General features: G+C 57.4%; 1 protein-coding gene across 1 annotated transcript; it reads right to left on the minus strand.

Annotated features, from left to right (window-relative positions):
* On the minus strand, nt 1-12,970 carry LDLRAP1 (low density lipoprotein receptor adaptor protein 1). The gene is made up of 9 exons (XM_031506771.2): nt 12,864-12,970; nt 10,876-11,018; nt 9,066-9,178; nt 8,400-8,514; nt 5,659-5,731; nt 5,328-5,411; nt 4,967-5,097; nt 3,069-3,103; nt 1-403 (listed from the first exon to the last, which is right to left on the minus strand). The coding sequence occupies exons 1-9, from the start codon at nt 12,946-12,948 to the stop codon at nt 220-222; spliced, it is 963 nt and encodes a 320-aa protein (XP_031362631.2). The 5' UTR covers nt 12,949-12,970; the 3' UTR covers nt 1-219.
* Nucleotides 12,971-18,920: the final 5,950 nt, after the last annotated feature.

Raw genomic sequence — 18,920 nt, forward strand, 5'->3', positions numbered from 1 at the left:
GGGGGGGCTTTGGTGCTGCGGGAGGAGCAGACCCTGTGCAGAGCTCTCCACACCTTGTAAACTGTGAGTAAACGTGTCCCAGAGCATCTCGTGGCTTAGGTAAAAGCAAGGTGTAAAAAATCCCTGTCAGGTGTCTGAAGCTTTGGTCTGGAAGCTGCGACATCCTCGGGGCTGCTCCTGGAGCTCCCGGGCAGGGCTCGGGGGGCTCCTCCCTCAGCCTCAGAACATGAACAGCTCGTCCCTGTCGGCTGTGCTGGGCTCCAGCCCCTTCCGGGGGGACACGGGGGACACGGGGGACACGGGGGACACGGGGGACACGGGGGACACGGGCTCGGCGCTCTGCACCTCCTGGGCCGACAGCCCCGTGTCCAACTCCTGTGGGTTCGTCCTCGACTGCGCCAGCCTGAGGGCACGGGGAAGTGAACACGGAGTAAAACATGAGTAAAACACGAGTAAACACGAGTAAAAAACACAGAGAAAAAACACAGAGTAAAAAATACAGAGTAAAGTTAACACAGAGTAAAAAACACAGAGTAAAAAACACGAGTAAAAAACACGAGTAAAAAACACGAGTAAAAAACACGAGTAAAAAACACGAGTAAAGTTAACACAGAGTAAAACACGAGTAAAGCAGAGTAAACACAGAGTAAAACACGAGTAAAGCAAAAGCAGAGTAAAACACGAGTAAAGCAGAGTAAAACACGAGCAGTGTAAAACACAGAGTAAAACACGAGTAAAGCAGAATAAAGTAAACACAGAGTAAAACACAAGTAAAGTAAACACAGAGTAAGACAAGCACAGAAGTGGAGTAAAGTAAACAGAGTAAGACAAGCACAGAGTAATGCACAGAGGGTAAAGCACACACAGAGTGAAACAGAATAAAACAAAGATAAAGCACAGAGTAAAACAAGCACAGAATAAAGCAAGCAGAGAGTAAAACAGAGATAGAGTAAATCACTGAGTAAAACAAGCATGGAGTAAAGCAGAGTAAACGCAGAGTAAAGCACAGAGAGTGAAGCACAGAATAAAGCAAGCAGAGAGTAAAACAGAGAGTAAACACAGAGTAAAACAAGCACAGGGAGTAAAGCAAGCAGAGAGTAAAACAGAGAGAAGCACAGAGTAAAGCAGAGTAAAATAAACACAGAGTAAAGCGGGCACAGAGAGTCAAGCCAGCAGGGCTCTGTGCCCCTCTCCAGCCTGGCACAGCAGGGCTCTGTGCCCCACAGCCCAGCCTGGCACAGCAGGGCTCCGTGCCCCTCTCCTGCCTGGCACAGCAGGGCTCTGTGCCCCTCTCCTGCCTGGCACAGCAGGGCTCTGTGCCCCTCTCCTGCCTGGCACAGCAGGGCTCTGTGCCCCACAGCCCAGCCTGGCACAGCAGGGCTCTGTGCCCCACAGCCCAGCCTGGCACAGCAGGGCTCTGTGCCCCTCTCCTGCCTGGCACAGCAGGGCTCTGTGCCCCTCTCCAGCCTGGCACAGCAGGGCTCTGTGCCCCACAGCCCAGCCTGGCACAGCAGGGCTCTGTGCCCCACAGCCCAGTCTGGCACAGCAGGGCTCTGTGCCCCTCTCCTGCCTGGCACAGCAGGGCTCTGTGCCCCACAGCCCAGCCTGGCACAGCAGGGCTCTGTGCCCCACAGCCCAGCCTGGCACAGCAGGGCTCCGTGCCCCTCTCCTGCCTGGCACAGCAGGGCTCTGTGCCCCTCTCCTGCCTGGCACAGCAGGGCTCTGTGCCCCTCTCCTGCCTGGCACAGCAGGGCTCTGTGCCCCACAGCCCAGCCTGGCACAGCAGGGCTCTGTGCCCCACAGCCCAGCCTGGCACAGCAGGGCTCTGTGCCCCACAGCCCAGCCTGGCACAGCAGGGCTCTGTGCCCCACAGCCCAGCCTGGCACAGCAGGGCTCTGTGCCCCACAGCCCAGCCTGGCACAGCAGGGCTCTGTGCCCCTCTCCTGCCTGGCACAGCAGGGCTCTGGAACCCTCCTGGAGCTGCTGCCAGCCCCAGCAGTGACTCAGCCCTGCCTCGGGCCAGCTCAGCTGATGTTCACAGCATCAGCTGGAGGAGCTTCTCCTGCCAGATGTTCCACAGAGCCCAGGCAGCCCTGGGGTGCTTTGAACACCCCCTGCAAACGCTGCAGCACCAGGGCTGGAGGTGAACTCGGACGTTTGGGCTCCATCCAGGGCGGGCACAGGGTCAGGAGCAGCCCGGGGGGAAGCTCTGGTTTTTTCAGCCAAGAAGGGACCCGTGCAGGGCTGGAGACGTGGCAGGAGTGGCTCTGGGAGTGCTGCAGGATCAGCAGCCCAAGCTCTGAGTCACAGAGGGTGATGGAGCAACGCAGAGCAAAGGCAACACCAGCCCCAGCTGCTGCAGCCACGGGGGCAGGGAGAGCACGGAGACCAGGACAAAAATCAGCCCTGTTTTCAGCAGCCCCAGCCTGGGATGAAGCTGCTGGGCAAGGGGAAGCTGTAAATCATCCCCGAGAGCCAAACAGGACCCCAAGGGCTGAGCAGGAACTGCTGCAAACCCTTCTCCAGCCTCACTGCCTCCTCCAGCACCTCCCAGCCCCAGGGGGAGGAAGAGGAGGAGGAAGAGGAGGATGGGACCCAGATAAAAGCACAGCAAGCCTGCCAGGACAGGCAGGAAAACCGAGAGGAAACGGGTTTGTTTGGCTTTGCTCAGCAGGCAGGGGCAGGGAAAGCTCTAATTTGGAGTGGAGAGAGGAATAAACCCCATGGACTGCTGGCCTGAACTCGTGGGCTGAGGAAGAGCAAAGCCCCCAGTGCCAGAAGCTGGGACCAGCAGCCTGGAAAAGCCTCGGGGAGTGGGAGCAGACACAGCAAGTGCCTGGGGGATTAAATTCCCCATCACACGCTGCCTCTCTCCATCCTTTAAAAGGCTGTCAAAATATTTGGCTTCTCAGGCAGCCTTAAAGCCCATCCCTCGATTACCAGCTGAGGCACTGCTGGGGCAGCTGCCCAGGCCAGATCACAGCCCTGATGAGATGAAGGAGCATTATTCAAAGGCAAGTCCCAGGGGCTGCTCCCCGAGCTGAACTCAAGGGAGTGATGAGAATTACCTTGAAAACGCCTCGTCCAGACCATCGTCCATTTCCTTTGTGAAGAGATAAAGAGAGAGACAAGTAGTTGCTAAGAGAACTGCACAGAAGTGTGTTTAGAGATCTGCACTCGGACTAAAAAAATCATCCCTGCCTGCTGGATTCCGAGTGCCTCAGTCCCCTCCTCTGCAATCTGCCTCCTCTCCGGGGGAAATGCGAATTCCAGGGGGCCTGGCCCTTCCCTCCAGCCCCAAACGGGCTGACTCTGCCCCAGCTGCAGCCCAGGAGAGCAGCACAGGGATGGGAACCACCACCCCTCCCTCTCTCAGCTCCAGGGACCTGGACACAGCTCCAGGAGCTCCTGGGGCTGTCCTGGCTCAGGGTCAGGAGAGCAGCCCTGCCCTGGCACGGCAGAAGCAGCCCTGGCACCCTGCAGCCCTGCCCTGCTGCCAGGCTGTCCCAGGAAAGCACTGGGGCTGCCTGGGGAAAGCTTTTCCATGCTCTGTTCCCAAAATCTTGCCAGATTTAATGCAATGAATAAGTGGAGTATGAGAACTGAGGGCAGGGAGGGGCTGGAGATTGCTGCTAAACCTCCAGGATTTGATTCAGCCTTAGGGCTGATCTCCAGCTTTAACCTGGAGAGCCTCGGGCACTCGCCCTGCAATTCCCCAAAACGCAGCAGAAGGGGTCTCCAGGGAGGGGCTGTGCTGGGCAGAGACCCCAGGGGCTTCCAGGGGCAGCCCCAGCCTGCCTGGGGCTCAGAGAGCCATGGAAGGGTTTGGGTGGGAAGAGAAATCCCTTAAACCCCATCCCAGTCCCACCCCTGATGTGGGAGGGACACCTTCAGTGCTCCAGCCCGGCCTGGGCACTGCCAGGGGCACTCACAGCTGCTCTGGGCACCTGTGCCAGGGCTGCCCACCCTCCCAGCCAGGAATTCCCTCCCAAAATCCCAGGCAGGAATGCCTCCCCAAAATCCCAGGCAGGAATTCCCTCCCAAAATCCCAGGCAAGCCCAGCCTGTCCCAGTCTGAGGGGGTGAAGGAGCACTGGGCTCCCTGGGGGATGCACAGCCAGGGCTGCAGCATCGCTCTCTCCCCAAAATCCATGAAACAATTAAACCAGGGCACTGAGCACGTCCCCAAGAAGCCATCCCAGCTCCACAGACACCAGCAGGAGCAGGGAAAAACGGGACAAACCATGAACTCTGCCCTGGAGAGAAGCAGGAGCCAGCAAGGCACGGATTCCTGCCCCTGAACACAACACCTTGGTCACCATGAGGTGACAACCCACTGAGAAATGCTGCTCCACAGCAGCAATATTCAATTACCTGGCAGGGCTTGGCCATCCTGCTCATTCACCCCCCAAGCACGGGGCACTCCTGGATCCTTCTGAGCTGTGGTGCCTCCCTGAGCAGCTCAGCCACCCCAGAGCTCCCAGTTTACCCCCAGTTTACCTGGGCTGGGAGCTGGAGCACTCCTGCCTGTCCCTAACCTAATATTGTGTTTATTTGAGGCAGGTCTGACAAGCTCTCAGGGAAAAGAATTACACTTTTGATAGCTCAGCTACCTCAGGTGGCATAAAGGTAGCAGGATGGTTCTTGTGACAGTGCTGGAAACAAAAAAGTTTTGATAAAAGGCAAAATAAAAAAGCTCTTTACAGGGAAAAGCAGAGCAAGAGTTTTTTGCTCCTGCTAAAACACTTCAAAAAAGTGTTTTACTTCTTTTGTTTTCTTTTTCTAGGGAATTGCTCAGGTGGGATTTTTGCCTCCTGTCCAATTGGGTGACCTCAAGTTTGAGGAGATCCCCAAGGAGCTGTGAGGTGTCTTTTAACCAGATTGAGGAGAGAAACTTCGGGGCTTTTTTTGCTTGTCAGGGGGACAAAGGGGAACTTGTCTGCTCAGGGGCTCGTTCCTGCACTCACCCAGAGCACGTTGTTGTTGACCGAGGGGCTGGGCCCAAAGCTGCTGTTGTCCAGCCCTGGGCACCCCGTGCTGCTGCCCAGGGAGGCTCTGCCAGGGTCCCCAAAATCCAGCAAGTTCCCCATGGCTGGAGCTGTGGGCAGGGCGGGGAGGGAGGGAGGGCAGAGCAAAAAAACCCTTTTTTGCCAAACCTTTCTGCAGGCAACACAATCCCCATCCCTCAGGGACAATTCCCTTCCCTCAGGGACCCTCCCCATCCCTCAGGGACAATTCCCATCCCTCAGGGACAATTCCCATCCCTCAGGGACCCTCCCCATCCCTCGGGGACCCTCCCCATCCCTCGGGCTCTGCCATGGTGCTCACGTGTGGCAGGATGGGCAGGAGCTGCTGAGCCGGGGCTGCTCGTCCCTTCTGCTGCCAGGATGGACCTTTCCCTCTTCTCCTTCTCTGCAAAAGAGGAATCCCCCCACTGCCTGCAGCTCTGCAGCTGAGGGAGCCGGGCCAGGCCGCCTCCGCTGCTCCATCACCTGGAGCAAGGTGGGAGCAGGAGCCCCAACCTGCCTGAGGCACCTCCAGCAAAGCAGCACAGCCAAAACCTGGCTGGATTTACCAGGAAACCTGGAAATTTGGGAGGCAGGGGAAAGGGGGACACAGCAAAGTGACCCCTGAGGGCGAGGAGGGCAGTGGAACTCACCTTCCTTCGCTGCCTGCCAGAACTCAAAGGCGACTCTGAAGGCCTGGGCCACGGTGAGGGTGACAGCCTGGGCCTGGGGAGCAGAGAGCAGGACAGAGACCAGCCCCTGAGACCTCTGAGACCAATTAAATCACTGAAATCAGCCACTGAGATCACTGAGACCAGCTCCTGAAACCTCTGAGATCAATGAAATCACTGAAATCAGTCACTGAGATCACAGAGACCAGCCCCTGAAACCTCTGAGATCAATCAAATCACTGAAATCAGTCACTGAGATCACTGAGACCAGCCCCTGAAACTCTGAGATCAATTAAATCACTGAAATCAGTCACTGAGATCACTGAGACCAGCCCCTGAAACCTCTGAGATCAATCAAATCACTGAAATCAGTCACTGAGATCAATGACTGAGACCTCTGAGATCAATGAAATCACTGAAATCAGTCACTGAGATCAATCACTGAAACCTCTGAAATCAATCACTGACATCACTGAAACCACTGGAATCACTGAGATCACTGAAATCACTGACAGCACTGAAACAAATCACTGAGATCAATCACTGAGATCATTGACAGCACGGACACCAATCATCACTGAAATCACTGAGATCAATCACTAAAACCACTAAAATCAATCACTGAGATCAATCACTGAAACCAATCACTGAGCTCAATCAGTGACACCTCCAAAATCCATCCCTGGGCTCCATCTGTGGCACCTCTGCTCTGCAGGCTGCTGCTCCCTGGCCCTGCCAGAGCCACCAAACCCTGCTGGAGGGAGGGCAGGCTGGCACAGGGCTGGCACAGGGCTGGCACAGGGCGAGCTGACCCCAAGAATTAAAAGTTTTGGCCCGTTATTGTAAGCATTGCCCAGGCAGTTTTGGGATAAAACACAAACACCTCCCTGCAAGGACAGATGGAATGCCATGCCATGCTGGACAGAGCTCAGCAGGGCAGAGAGAGAATGTTCTAGATAAAGACAAATAAACAACCCCTGAGGAGCTGATCCTGTGCATTCCTGACTCCTCCTTTGGCTGCGGGGCTGGGAAATGAGGATTTTTACACCCTTTTACATCCCCAGCAGTGGGTTTGTCCCGTGCCAGCCTGGCCCTGCGGGAGCAGGGCACCCGTGCCAGCCCTGCAGGCTCAGAAATGCCACCCCCATGCTCAGCAGCAGCTCCAGCCCCAGCAGAGCACCGGGAATGCCCCCACACCCCGGGCATCCAGGCTGGCTGGGCTTTCCCAGGCTGTGACCACGACAAACCCCCAGGCAGGGATGGACCCTGCTGCCCTGGCAGCCCCCAGGGACACGGGGGGCACAGAGAGGGCACAGCACCCCAAAAAAGGCCAGGCAGGGGGGCAGGGGGACCCCCAGGGCCCTCGGTGCCAATTAAGGCTGGCAAGCAGGAGAGCTCATTGGAATGTGGGAGCTATTTGCATCCTCGGTGGCAGTGCAAATGCTTTATGGCAAAAAACCCCTTAAATATGGTAATTAAGTATGAAACTCCTCACAGCTGTTTACAATTTAGGCTGTCACATCTGAATCAAGTTTAATAGACCCAGCTACTGTTGAGAATTACCCAGGAACTAAAAATATGGACTAATTATATGCCTGAGACTGGGAGCTGTGGTGCATCCAGGGCCCCTGCCCCGGGGAGGGCTGGCTCCCAGTCTGGGAGCAGGGATCACCTCAGCAGCAGGATGTTCCTGCATTTTACAGACCAGGAAAAAGGAAATTATTCCTAGTTTTTGCCACAAAAGGCTTTGGAGAACTTTATTTGGAGGGGGATGCGCTGAGCTGATGGAGCACCGAGATAATTCTTTTAGCAGCAGGGAGATTTAAATTTTAATTTGCAGAGCGAGGCTTATCTTGGCCGTGCGAGGATGGGAGCACACGGCGGGGACAGGAGAGACAACTTGTAGCTCCCATTATTCTTTCGAAGGGGAAAAAAGCCAGCTGGGAGAGGCAGAGAATTTTAACAGAGCCCTGGTGGCCAAGCTGCAGGCACGGGGATGCTCCTGAGGACCAGGCTGGGAACGGCCTCGGAGGGATCTGGCACCTCCTGCTCCCCTGCAAGGGGCACCAGGGAAGGATCTCGGGGCCCAGAGGGCTCCGACCTGCCCCTCCTCTCCCCTCAAGCCCCTTCCTGGCACGGGGAGGGGGCTCAGTGCCAGCTCTGCCTCCACCAGACACCCCAGGGCTCTCCTTGCCCAACTCCTCTCTCGTTCCACCAGGTCCCTTCCCATCCTGGAGCCCTGAAACAGCAGGAAAACATCCCAGGAGGGCTCAGAGCATGTGGATATTCCCAGTTCAGTCAGAGAGAAAAAGAAAAGTTTTTTCCCAGGCTTAGCCTGGCAGAAATCTCTCCCTTTTTCTCTCTGACTGAACTAGAATATCCACAGGAGCACAGCCCAGGCTCTTCCCCACAGCCAAGGCTCTGCTCTGAGCCCACCCCCAGCACGCAGCAGGGTCCCCTGCGGGGAGGACACGGCCCCAGCTGCACAGATGCTGCTAAAAACTGCAGAGCTGGGGCTGGCTGCCCCAGCAGGGACCCCCGGGCACCTCCTGGCCAAGCCCCCCTGCCCAGGAGGCTGCAGCAGCACGGGGAGGTGCCCGTGGGGCAGGGCTGCACAGGGACAGGCTCTGCAGGGCAGCAGCAGCTCTGGGAGCTCTGCCCGAGCCTTCCTCCAGCCCTGCAGCCCCTCTGAGTCCCTCCTCCTCCTCCTGCTGGGCACTGACCATCTTCCTCTTGGTGCACAGGAAGGCGTGGCACTCCAGGCTCTCGTTCAGCTGGCTCTGGGCAATGTAGGCAAACACTTTGTCGTGGGCCTTGTCTGCCGTGCAGTAGGAGATCCTGGAAGACACAGCACCACGGGCTGGGCTCTGGGGAGAGGCTCCAGAGCCTCCTGGGGCTGCCAGCAGCAGCTGCCCAGCTCCAGGGCCAGGCACAGAGCCCAGGGAGGGAAGCCAGGGCGGGTGAGGGAGTGAGATCCATCTCCTTGGATCCTCACCCAAGGAGAGGGGGGAGAAGAGAGAAGAGAAGAAGAAAAGTCCTGTTCACTCCAGGACAGGCTGGAGAAGGGGAAAATTCCAGCAGAGCAGCACCTCACACTGCTCTGCCTGCAGGAGAGAGGCTGGCTCAGGTTCTCCTTGGAGGATGAGGAAGGAGAAGGGAGCTGCTCTCAGCCTGGGATTTCATCTTCAGGCTCAAGGCAGAGGAGCTGATGCAGGGGTGGCTGAGATTCGGGTCTGGGATTTGCAGCAGATGCTCAGGAGGAGCTCAGGGGATGTGGGAGGGAGGCTCAGCCCCTCCCTGGAGCACCCCCAGGGCTCTGCACCAGGCAGGGGTGAAGAAGAGCAGGCCAGAGGAGCAGCCCTGGGGCGCAGGGGAGCAGCAGCACCCACCTGTAAATGGAGATGTTCTCGATGAGCTCGTTGGTCCTGCTGTCCCTCAGCACAATCCCGCGGGGTGACACCTTCAGCGTCACTTTCTGCAGCTTCTTCCCACTCGCTTTTGCCTTCGGGAGGGAAAGAGGGAGGGGAAGTCCCAGGCTGCTAACCCTGGCACCTCCCAAAGGTGTGAGCAGACTGGGGATGCTCTCACCACGGGCTGATTCTGCTGCCAGGAGGGACACAGCACTGGTTAACCCTTCCCTTCCCTTCTGGGGCACACCCAGCTCTGTGCACACACTTTTGGAGGTGCCAGGGTGCTGGGAGCAGCTTGGGCCTGGCACACGTGGGCTCCCAGCTGGTGCCAAACCCCAGTCCAGGGACAAAGCACCCCCTGGACAGGACATCAGCTTAAAACCAGACTTTTACAAACCACTTTCTCTCATTTACTGGCCTGGTGCTCTCAGCCTGAGGCTCCCATCCAGCTGGTTCCAGCCTGGAATCCTCAGCCCCACTCCCGGAGGGATTTTGAGTCCCTTGGGGACCAGGGGGATGACTGGAAAAGGGATGGGAATCAGGGGGATGGCTGGAGGAGGGCTGGGAACCAGAGGGATGGCTGGAATTGTGCTGGAAAAGGGCTGGGGATCAGGGGGATGGCTGGAATTGTGCTGGAAAAGGGCTGGGGATCAGGGGGATGGCTGGAATTGTGCTGGAAAAGGAATGGGAATCAGATGGATGGCTGGAATTGTGCTGGAAAAGGAATGGGAATCAGAGGGATGGCTGGAATTGTGCTGGAAAAGGAATGGGAATCAGATGGATGGCTGGAATTGTGCTGGAGGAGGGCTGGGGATCAGGGGGTTCAGGAGATCCACCCCTCTGAGGTCACAGTGGGACAGCTGGCTGGGAACTGCAGCAAGGTGTCCCTCTACCTTCCCCTCTCAACCCCCCAAATCCTGGGGGAAAGCCCAGCCCGGCCTGGCCACGCTCCAAAGGCTGTCCCTGCCCCGGGGCAGGCTGACTCCAGCAGGTCAGAGCTCCTCACACACCCTGGCTTATCCACCCTGGCTTATCACTTATCTCTTATCAGAGCTCAGCCACACACCAGCCGTGCCCAGTGAGCCCCATCCCAACCATCCCACAGGCTGGGCTGCTCCCAGGGGCTTCCCAGTGCCTGAAGGGTCTGCAGTCCCACCCACAGCCCTGGAGGGGCTGAAACCCCAAACCCCCCTGGGGCTGCAATTCCAATCCCCCTGGGGCTGCAATTCCAATCCCCCTGGAGCTGCAATCCCCATCCCTGGGGCTGCAATTCCAATCTCCCTGGAGCTGCAATCCCAATCCCCCTGGGGCTGCAATTCCAATCCCTGGGGCTGCAATTCCAATCCCCCTGGGGCTGCAACCCCCATCCCTGGGGCTGCAATTCCAATCCCCCTGGGGCTGAAACCCCCATCCCTGGGGCTGCAATTCCAATCCCTGGGGCTGCAATCCCCATCCCTGGGGCTGCAATTCCCATCCCTGGAGCTGCAATCCCCATCCCTGGGGCTGCAATTCCAATCCCCCTGGAGCTGCAATCCCCATCCCTGGGGCTGCAATTCCAATCCCCCTGGGGCTGCAATCCCAATCCCCCTGGGGCTGCAATTCCAATCCCCCAGGGGCTGCAATCCCAATCCCTGGGGCTGCAATTCCAATCTCCCTGGAGCTGCAACCCCAAACCCCCCTGGAGCTGCATTCCTGACCCCCCTGGAGCTGCAAATCCTGGCTGCCCCCAGCTGCAGCTCCGAAACTCGTCCCCGTGGGACTCCCCCGAGGGCCACCTGGGGACACTCACGGTGGCCACGATCCTCTTGACAGCGGCTGCAGAGAGCTCCTCGCCCTTGGGCTGCTCCACCAGGGTCATGCCCAGGTACTTGAGGCTGAAGAGCATCCCCTCCAGCAGCGTCTCCCGCGTGTCTGTCCAGTTCTCGGGCAGCTCTGGGGACACAGGGAAAGTTCTGGAGTCACAAACCCCCAGCAACAGCCACCTGAGGAGGAGATGGGGCAGGGAGAGGAGGCAGCAGCACTTCAGCCACGAGGTGGTCCTCGTGCAGCAAAATAAACCCTAAAATGTTTTCCACAACAAACAGCAGCAACCCTTTAGGAGCCACCAGTTTAACTGGGAGCCACCCCGAGCCCTGACCCTGCAAAGCACCACCTGCACAAGGAGGGTAAGATGGGATTTGCTGCTAAGCCCGGGCAGCTGCTGGGATGCAGGTGAGGTAAATCACCACCCACACCCTGAGGAGCCCCTCAGGAGAGGTCTGTGCTCTCCCCATGGAAACCACCACAGCCCCTTCCCCAGAGTGCTGGGGGGCTGGAAGGAGGGTTCTAAACACGGGATAAACGCACACACAGGGTGTGGGGCCGGGCTGAAAGTCAGCTGGGTGCTGCTCAGCCTGAAAATGCACCAGGAGCCAGCCGGGATGGGCAGCTGGTGCTGCTTTGGGGGGGCTTTGCCCTGAGCAGGAGGCAAACCCCGGCTCGGGGAGGGCTGGGGAGCCAGAGGAGCCCCAGGCAGGTGGCACGGTGAGCTGGGCTGCTGAAAGTGCCACCTGGCCAGGTGGCCCGTGTGCCCAGGTGCCACAGCCCGAGCCCGGGGAGCCCCTGATGCCACCTGAGTGCCACCTGAGTGCCACCTGAGTGCCACCCCTTTGCACCCCCAGCCCCTGGCACGGCAACAAAGCGCTTTAAACGCGGCCACCAAAGAGCTCCGGGAGGGGAAGGGCAGCGCGGGGACAGCGACACTGTCCTGGTCACCGTGCGGGTCACCCAGCCCCAGGCACCCTGCCGGGTGTCCCCACGCCCCCAAGCCAGCCCGTTCGTGTCCCCTCCCCGGTGCCCCACGCCGGGCCGGTGTCACCGAGCCAGCGACAGCCCCACGCTCGGTGTCCCCGGGGGGCGCGGGGTGTCCCCCGCGGTCACGGAGGGACAAAGCGCCCGCCGGGCTCCAGCCCTTGTGCCAGGCTGGGGGACGGGGGACACGGGGACAGGGGGATACGGGGACACGGGGACAGGGGGACACGGGGGGACGGGGGGACGGGGGACACGGGGGGACAGGGGGACACGGGGGGACGGGGGACACGGGGACAGGGGGACACGGGGGGACAGGGGGACACGGGGGGACAGGGGGATACGGGGACAGGGGGACAGCGGGACAGGGGGACACGGGGGGACACGGGGACACGGGGACAGGGGGATACAGGGACACGGGGACAGCGGGACAGGGGGACACGGGGGGACAGGGGGGGACACGGGGGGACGGGGGACACGGGGGGACAGGGGGATACGGGGAGAGGGGGACAAGGGGACACAAGGGGACAGCGGGACAGGGGTACAGAGCGGGACAGGAGGCGAGGGGGACACCGGCATCGCGGGACACGGGGACAACGGGACAGGGGGACAGGGGGAGAGTGGGACAGGGGGACAACGGGACGGGGGATAGCGGGACACGGGGACACAAGGGGACAGAGGGACACGGCGACAGGGGAACACGGGGACAGGGGGACACGGGGACAGGGGGACACGGGGACAGCCCCGGCGCTGCTGCCCGCGGGAAGGAGCGCAGGGAAAGGGGAGCGCCATGGGGCGGAGCGAAGCGCGCGGCCAAAAGTGGGGCTGAAAGTGCAGAAAGAGCCGCGGGAGAGCCCGAAAGTGAACGAGGGGGGAGAGCGGAGAGGGCAGAGCGGGGGGAAAGGGGCAGAGCGGCGGCAGAGCGGGGGGAAAGGGGCAGAGCGGGGGCAGGGCGGGGCAGGGGGAGCGGGGAGCGGGCCGGGCTCTCACTGCGGTGCCGGCCGCCGGCCCAGGCCGCTCTGTGCCCGCTGGGGCTCCGCAGCAGCGCCCGGCCCGCCGAGCGCAGCGCGTCCATCCCGGCCCGGCCCGGCCGAACTTTCCTGCGGCGCCAGCGCTGACCGCGTCCGGGGGCGGGGCATGCAAATGAGCGTGACGTCACGGACACGCCCGGACACGCCCACCCCGCAACGCGCCCCGAGAACTGCGGGGACCCGAAAAGTGTGTGGGGACCCGAAAACTGTGCAGGGACCCGAAAAGTGTGCGGGGACCCGAAAAGTGTGTGGGGACCCGAAAACTGTGCGGGGACCCGAAAAGTGTGCGGGGACCCGAAAAGTGTGTGGGGACCCAAAAACTGTGTGGGGACCCGAAAAGTGCGGGGACCCGAAAAGTGTGTGGGGACCCGAAAAGTGTGTGGGGACCCGAAAACTGTGTGGGGACCCGAAAAGTGTGTGGGGACCCGAAAACTGTGCGGGGACCCAAAAACTGTGTGGGGACCCGAAAAGTGTGTGGGGACCCAAAAACTGTGTGGGGACCCGAAAACTGTGTGGGGACCCGAAAAGTGTGTGGGGACCCGAAAAGTGTGCGGGGACCCGAAAAGTGTGCGGGGACCCGAAAAGTGTGCGGGGACCCGAAAACTGTGTGGGGACCCGAAAACTGTGTGGGGACCCGAAAACTGTGTGGGGACCCAAAAACTCTGCGGGGTGCCAAAAACTCTGAGTGTACCCAAAAACTGTGCGGGGACCCGAAAACTTTGTGGGGACCCAAAAACTGTGTGGGGACCTGAAAACTGTGTGGGAACCCGAAAACTGTGTGGGGTCCCAAAAATTCTGCAGGGTCCCAAAAACTCTGCGGGGTCCCTAAAACTGTGTGGGGTCCCAAAAACTCTCGGGGTCCCAAAAACTCTGCGGGGACCCAAAAACTGTGTGGGGATCCAAAAACTCTGAGGATCCCAAAAACTCTGCGGGGACCCAAAAACTCTGTGGGGACCCGAAAACTTTGAGGGGTCCCAAAAACTCTACGGGGTCCTAAAAACTCTGCGGGGTCCCAAAAACTCTGCGGGGTTCCAAAAACTCTGAGGGGACCCAAAAACTCTGAGGGGACCCGAAAACTCTGAGGATCCCAAAAACTGTGTGGGGACCCAAAAATTCTGCGGGGTCCCAATAATTCTGCAGGATCCCAAAAACTCTGCGGGGTCCCTAATACTCTGAGGGGTCCCAAAAACTCTGAGGGGTCCCAAAAACTCTGAGGATCCCAAAAACTCTGAGGGGACCCAAAAACTCTGCGGGGTCCCAAAAATTCTGCAGGGTCCCAAAAACTCTGCGGGGTCCCTAAAACTGTGTGGGGTCCCAAAAACTCTCGGGGACCCAAAAACTCTGCAGGGACCCAAAAATTTTCCCTTTTCCATGCTCCTTGGGAAGGTTCCATCCTCCTGCCATGCCCCTGGGCAGCTGCTGCCACTTTCCCCACCCCTGCTCTGCCCTCCTCTGCTGCTGCTGTCCCTGGCAAGGTGGATGAGGGATTTTTGGGGGTTTTTCAGGATGCCAGGGGAGCTCCTCTGACCCGTGAGAGCCTCGAGCTGCCCCTGAGGTGCCCCCAGCCCGGGCCAGCTCCAGGTGTCCTCGCTGCCCTGCCCTCTCCCCTGGTGTGTCCCTGTGCTTGTGGTGTGATCTCTCTCTCTCCAAGCTGATTTTTTGTCCTGCAGGGCCTTTTCCCCCGGCTGTTTCCTGCAGCCCTGCATCCCCAGGGGTGGATTTTGCTGCTGCTGGTGTCACTGCACGCCCAGGCTGTGCCAGAACATGGGATTTGAAGGTGCAGGCAGGAGCAAACCCGGCGAGGCTGCTGTAAAACAACAGCTGGGCAGTGCCTGTGCCCTTCTGCTCGGGCAGATTTGGGAGCTAATAATAATTGTAAACATCTCTGTGCACCGTGGTTAATCCTGATAATCTCCTCAGCCCAGGCTGGGCTTTGCTGCGTGTTCTTCTGGGCCTGGGGCATCCCTGCAGCTCCAGCTGGGGTTGCTCTGCCAGGGAGCAGGGGCAGTGCCAGGGGTGCCAGCCAGGTAAAACGAAATAAAGATAAAATGCCACGCTGGGCAGAGGCGACATTTCAGCCCTGGAGTTTCCCACAGCCCCCGGGTGCTGTTGGCAGCTCACAGATCTCCATTAGCACACCAGGCTTTGGGATTTTTTCCCATCCCATTCCCAATCCCATAACCCATTCCCCATCCCCATCCCCAGTCCTGTTCATCCCCAGTCCCATCCCCAAACCCAATCCCCATCCTCAATCCCCATCCCCATTGCCAAACCCATTCCCAATCCCATCCCCAATTCCAATCCAATCCCCAATCTCATTCCCAATCCCATAACCCATTCCCAATCTCAATCCCCGTTCCCAATCCCCATCCTCAATTCCATCCCAGTTCCCCTTTCCCATCCCCAATCCCAATTCCCATTTCCCATCCCCAATCCCAACCCCATCCCTGCCCCCCTGCCCCATCCCCTCAGACCGAGCTGGGCCAGGGGGCACCGGGAGTGTCCCAGCCCTGCCCGGCCCTTTGCCCTTTTTCCCTTTTTCCCCTTTTCCTTTTTCCCTTTTCCCTTTTCCTTTTTCCCTTTTATCTTTTCCCTTTTCCTTTTCCCTTTTTCCCTTTTATATTTTCCCTTTTCCTTTTTCCCTTTTCCTTTTCCCTTTTTCCCTTTTCCTTTCCCCTTTCCCCTTTTTTTCCTTTTTTTCCCTTTTCCCTTTTCCGGGAATGGTGCTGGGAGCAGGAAGCGCCTCCGAGCCGAGGTGACATCGCTACTGTGGCTGCCATGGCAACCCGCGCTTGTTTCTGGGATAATTACCAAAAATCCTGTCCTGCTCCAAAATCCTGCCCTGCTCCAAAACCCTGCCCGGCTCCGGCCCGAGGCCACCAAAAATGGGCTTTGCTGGCCCGTTCTGCTCGCTGGGCCAGCCGGGGGATCAGGGACGGGCTGCACACCTGCAGCACACCTGCAGCACACCTGCAGCACAGCTGCACACCTGCAGCACAGCTGCACATCTGCATCCCACCCGGGAGGAGCAGCAGCGGCTCCCAGCACCTGGCCGGGGCTGCCAGGGAAAATTCCCGGCCCTGGAGCGGGAATTCCGGGGCTTTCCGCGCCGCTCCCGCTCCAGCCTGCCTGCCCCAACCTTCCAGGGATGCGTCAAACCAAGAGATCCGTTCCCGAGGTGTCCCTGCCTGGCTCGGGAAAACCTGGAACAGCTGGAATTCCCGCTGGAATTCCCCGCCCTGGCTGGGATCCGTGCGCTGCCGCTCCTCGGGATGGATGGTGGCCTCACCCAGCCGAGCCTCCCCAGCCAAACACTCATTAGGGACCATTTGCTGCCTTTGGTAATTAAGGCTTTGATGAATCCACTGGCTGCGCTCGGAGCAACAGGCAGAATGAATTGCGTTGTCATTTGGGGGAGGAATAAATGAATTCCATCGCCAGGCAGGAGAAGGTGTTTAGATCCCACTGCACTTTCTAGAGGCGCTGGATCTGCTGCTGGAGCTGTAATTATGCAGATTATTAATTGCCAAGCACCAGGCTCGGTCATTTCCAGAGGAAATCGTGCTCCTGGCAGCGCTGCAGGTGCTCCAAAGCTCCACAGGCTCTGTGCTGCTTCTGTTTGTCCCAGCCCAGCACATACCCCTGGCTGCCCTGGCAGAGGCTCAGGGACCTTGGCACAAAATTAAAAATACCTGTGGCCATGCAGAGACCCTGGCACAAAATTAAAAATACCTGTGGCCATGCAGGGACCCTGGCACAAAGTCAAAACCACCTTTTAGCTTTGATTTTAGCCCATGGAAAAAGCTGCCAGCTCTGCACGAGGAATTACAAACCACAGGGGTTTGAGTAGTGTGATATTTGGATCAACACAAGGTGAAAAAATAGACTTTTGGGGTTTTTAGAATGGGGTTCAGAAGGTCAACATGGAGGATTTGAGCGTGTCCTGACCTTCTTCTCCTTCTCCTCCATGCCCTGGTGTGCTGGTGACACTTTTCTGTTTAAGGTACGGACACGCTGCCCAACAGAAATTATCAATATTGGTACATTCTTGTACATACAGTACACGTAATTTTGGGTATAGAACGTAAAAACCTCCCTGAAAGGGCACACAGTGCCACGGCCTCCTCGCTGGAGAGAGCTGGGCAGGTCAGAATGTTCTAGAGAAGGGAAATAAACAGTTGAGAAGCTGATCCTAGAAATCTCACACTCCTCCTTTGGCTGCAGGGGCTGGGAAATGAGGATTTTATACCCTCGGGGCCAGACATCAGATTTAGGGAAAAAAAAGGAATTTTTTCCAGGCTCAGATTTGGTCTCGGGCTCATCCAAGGCGTCCTGGGCCCTCTCGTGGCTGCTGGGGACAGGACACAATAATTTCATTTATTTTCTACCCAGCACCCAGTTCGTGCTCTTGGAAGGAGATTTTTGGGTTTGGAGTGCAGAAAATCCATCTGCTGCACACAAATGTCCTCAAAAATAAAATGTTTGCAGCAGCTCCAGGGCACGGGAACGGCAGGATATTATCAAATAATGATAGATAAAAATAGTGAATGTTAATTAATAATAATAATAATTAGTTCCTCAGGGAAGCCTCCCGCAGGATCCTGGGATGGGGAGGTTGGAATTTCCTGCACCTGAAAGATTTTACCCGGGGATCCAAAGTGAGAGGGGAAATCCAGGAAATTCACCCCAAATGCAACTGCAGGATTCCCAAAAAAAAATGTATTTTACAGCACAGAGAACTGGGCAGAACAGAAAGCAGCGAGAAGCTGCTCCTCCTTTGTGTCTGAAAAAGAACAAAAGCCAAACTTAGAGACCTGAGGAATTTAAATTTACCTGTTTTCCCCAGTTTTTAGAGCCCACAGACAGGGGAAGCTGCTGATTTGATACAGGAGCCCCAAAGCAGCTGCTCTTCCTTCTGCTCCACTGCTGCAAAAGGAAAAACTTACCTGGAATAACAACCCAAACTTACCCTTTGTGCTGCTACATCAGGGCAGTTAAAAAGGCAAAAAAAAAAAAAAAATTAAAATTATTTCTTTTTATCTGCAAGGAAATGATTATTCTTTGCAAACCCCACAGAAAAAAGAGGATGCAGCCAAAACCAAGGAGTGAACAAAAATCACAGCAAAAGGGGGGGACCTGAACACAAAAATCAGGGACAATATTCCATGTTCTGCACAGGATGGAAAAGCTCTGAGCAGCACCTCCGTGGTGACAAGGACACCACAGCAATGCACACCTGGCTAAAGCTGGCAGCCCAGGGGACTCAAAGGATGAAATTCGGGTTTTTCTACTGGCTTGAGCGTCCTACTCCTTCCTCGTTGTTGTTCCGTGAGGTAACGTGCCAATTAACACCATCATTTAAAAAAAAAAAAATTAATTATTTTCTTTTCAGAACTTCCAGAGCCCACTGCGTGTCTGTCAAATCCTAAAGCTGGGGCTGGATTTTCTCTTGGTTTCCCTCCCCTCCCAAACTCTGACCCACTGCAGGAGTTACCAGTGCAAAAAAAAAAAAAAAACCTTTCTGTGGGGGTTTTAAATTTTTTAAATTTCTGCAATTTGAAAACTCCTCAATCAAAACCCCAAACTCCTTGGCAGCAGGGCTGGAAGGCACCGAGGCAGAAGGGGAGATAAAGGGTAAAGGACAGCTGAATGAAATAAAAAACCCCAGCAGTGCAGCTTTTATTGGGCAGCTTTACAGGGTCTCGTGTACAGAACATTGCACAGTTCCACCTTCACCCTGCCAGGGCAGAAGCAGCCCAGAAGAACTCCTGGATTTGGGAAAAAAGAACCAGGGGATGGAGCCTGGCAGCCAAGCACCACGAGCAGCTCGCAGCAGGCTCTGTATGAGCTTTGAGACAGGAGCTGCATGATGGTGAAGGGGGGAAAAATAAGTTTAAACCATCAAGTTTCCTCTTGAAATGTCTTTTCCCAAGGCACTGTGAACAAGAGTGTTTAGCAATTCTCCGTGACTAAAAAACACCAATGGGGATATAAATATTTCACACAACAAGCACCA

Source organism: Lonchura striata, chromosome 26 (assembly GCF_046129695.1).
Source record: "Lonchura striata isolate bLonStr1 chromosome 26, bLonStr1.mat, whole genome shotgun sequence".
In the NCBI taxonomy this organism is placed as follows: Eukaryota; Metazoa; Chordata; class Aves; order Passeriformes; family Estrildidae; genus Lonchura; species Lonchura striata.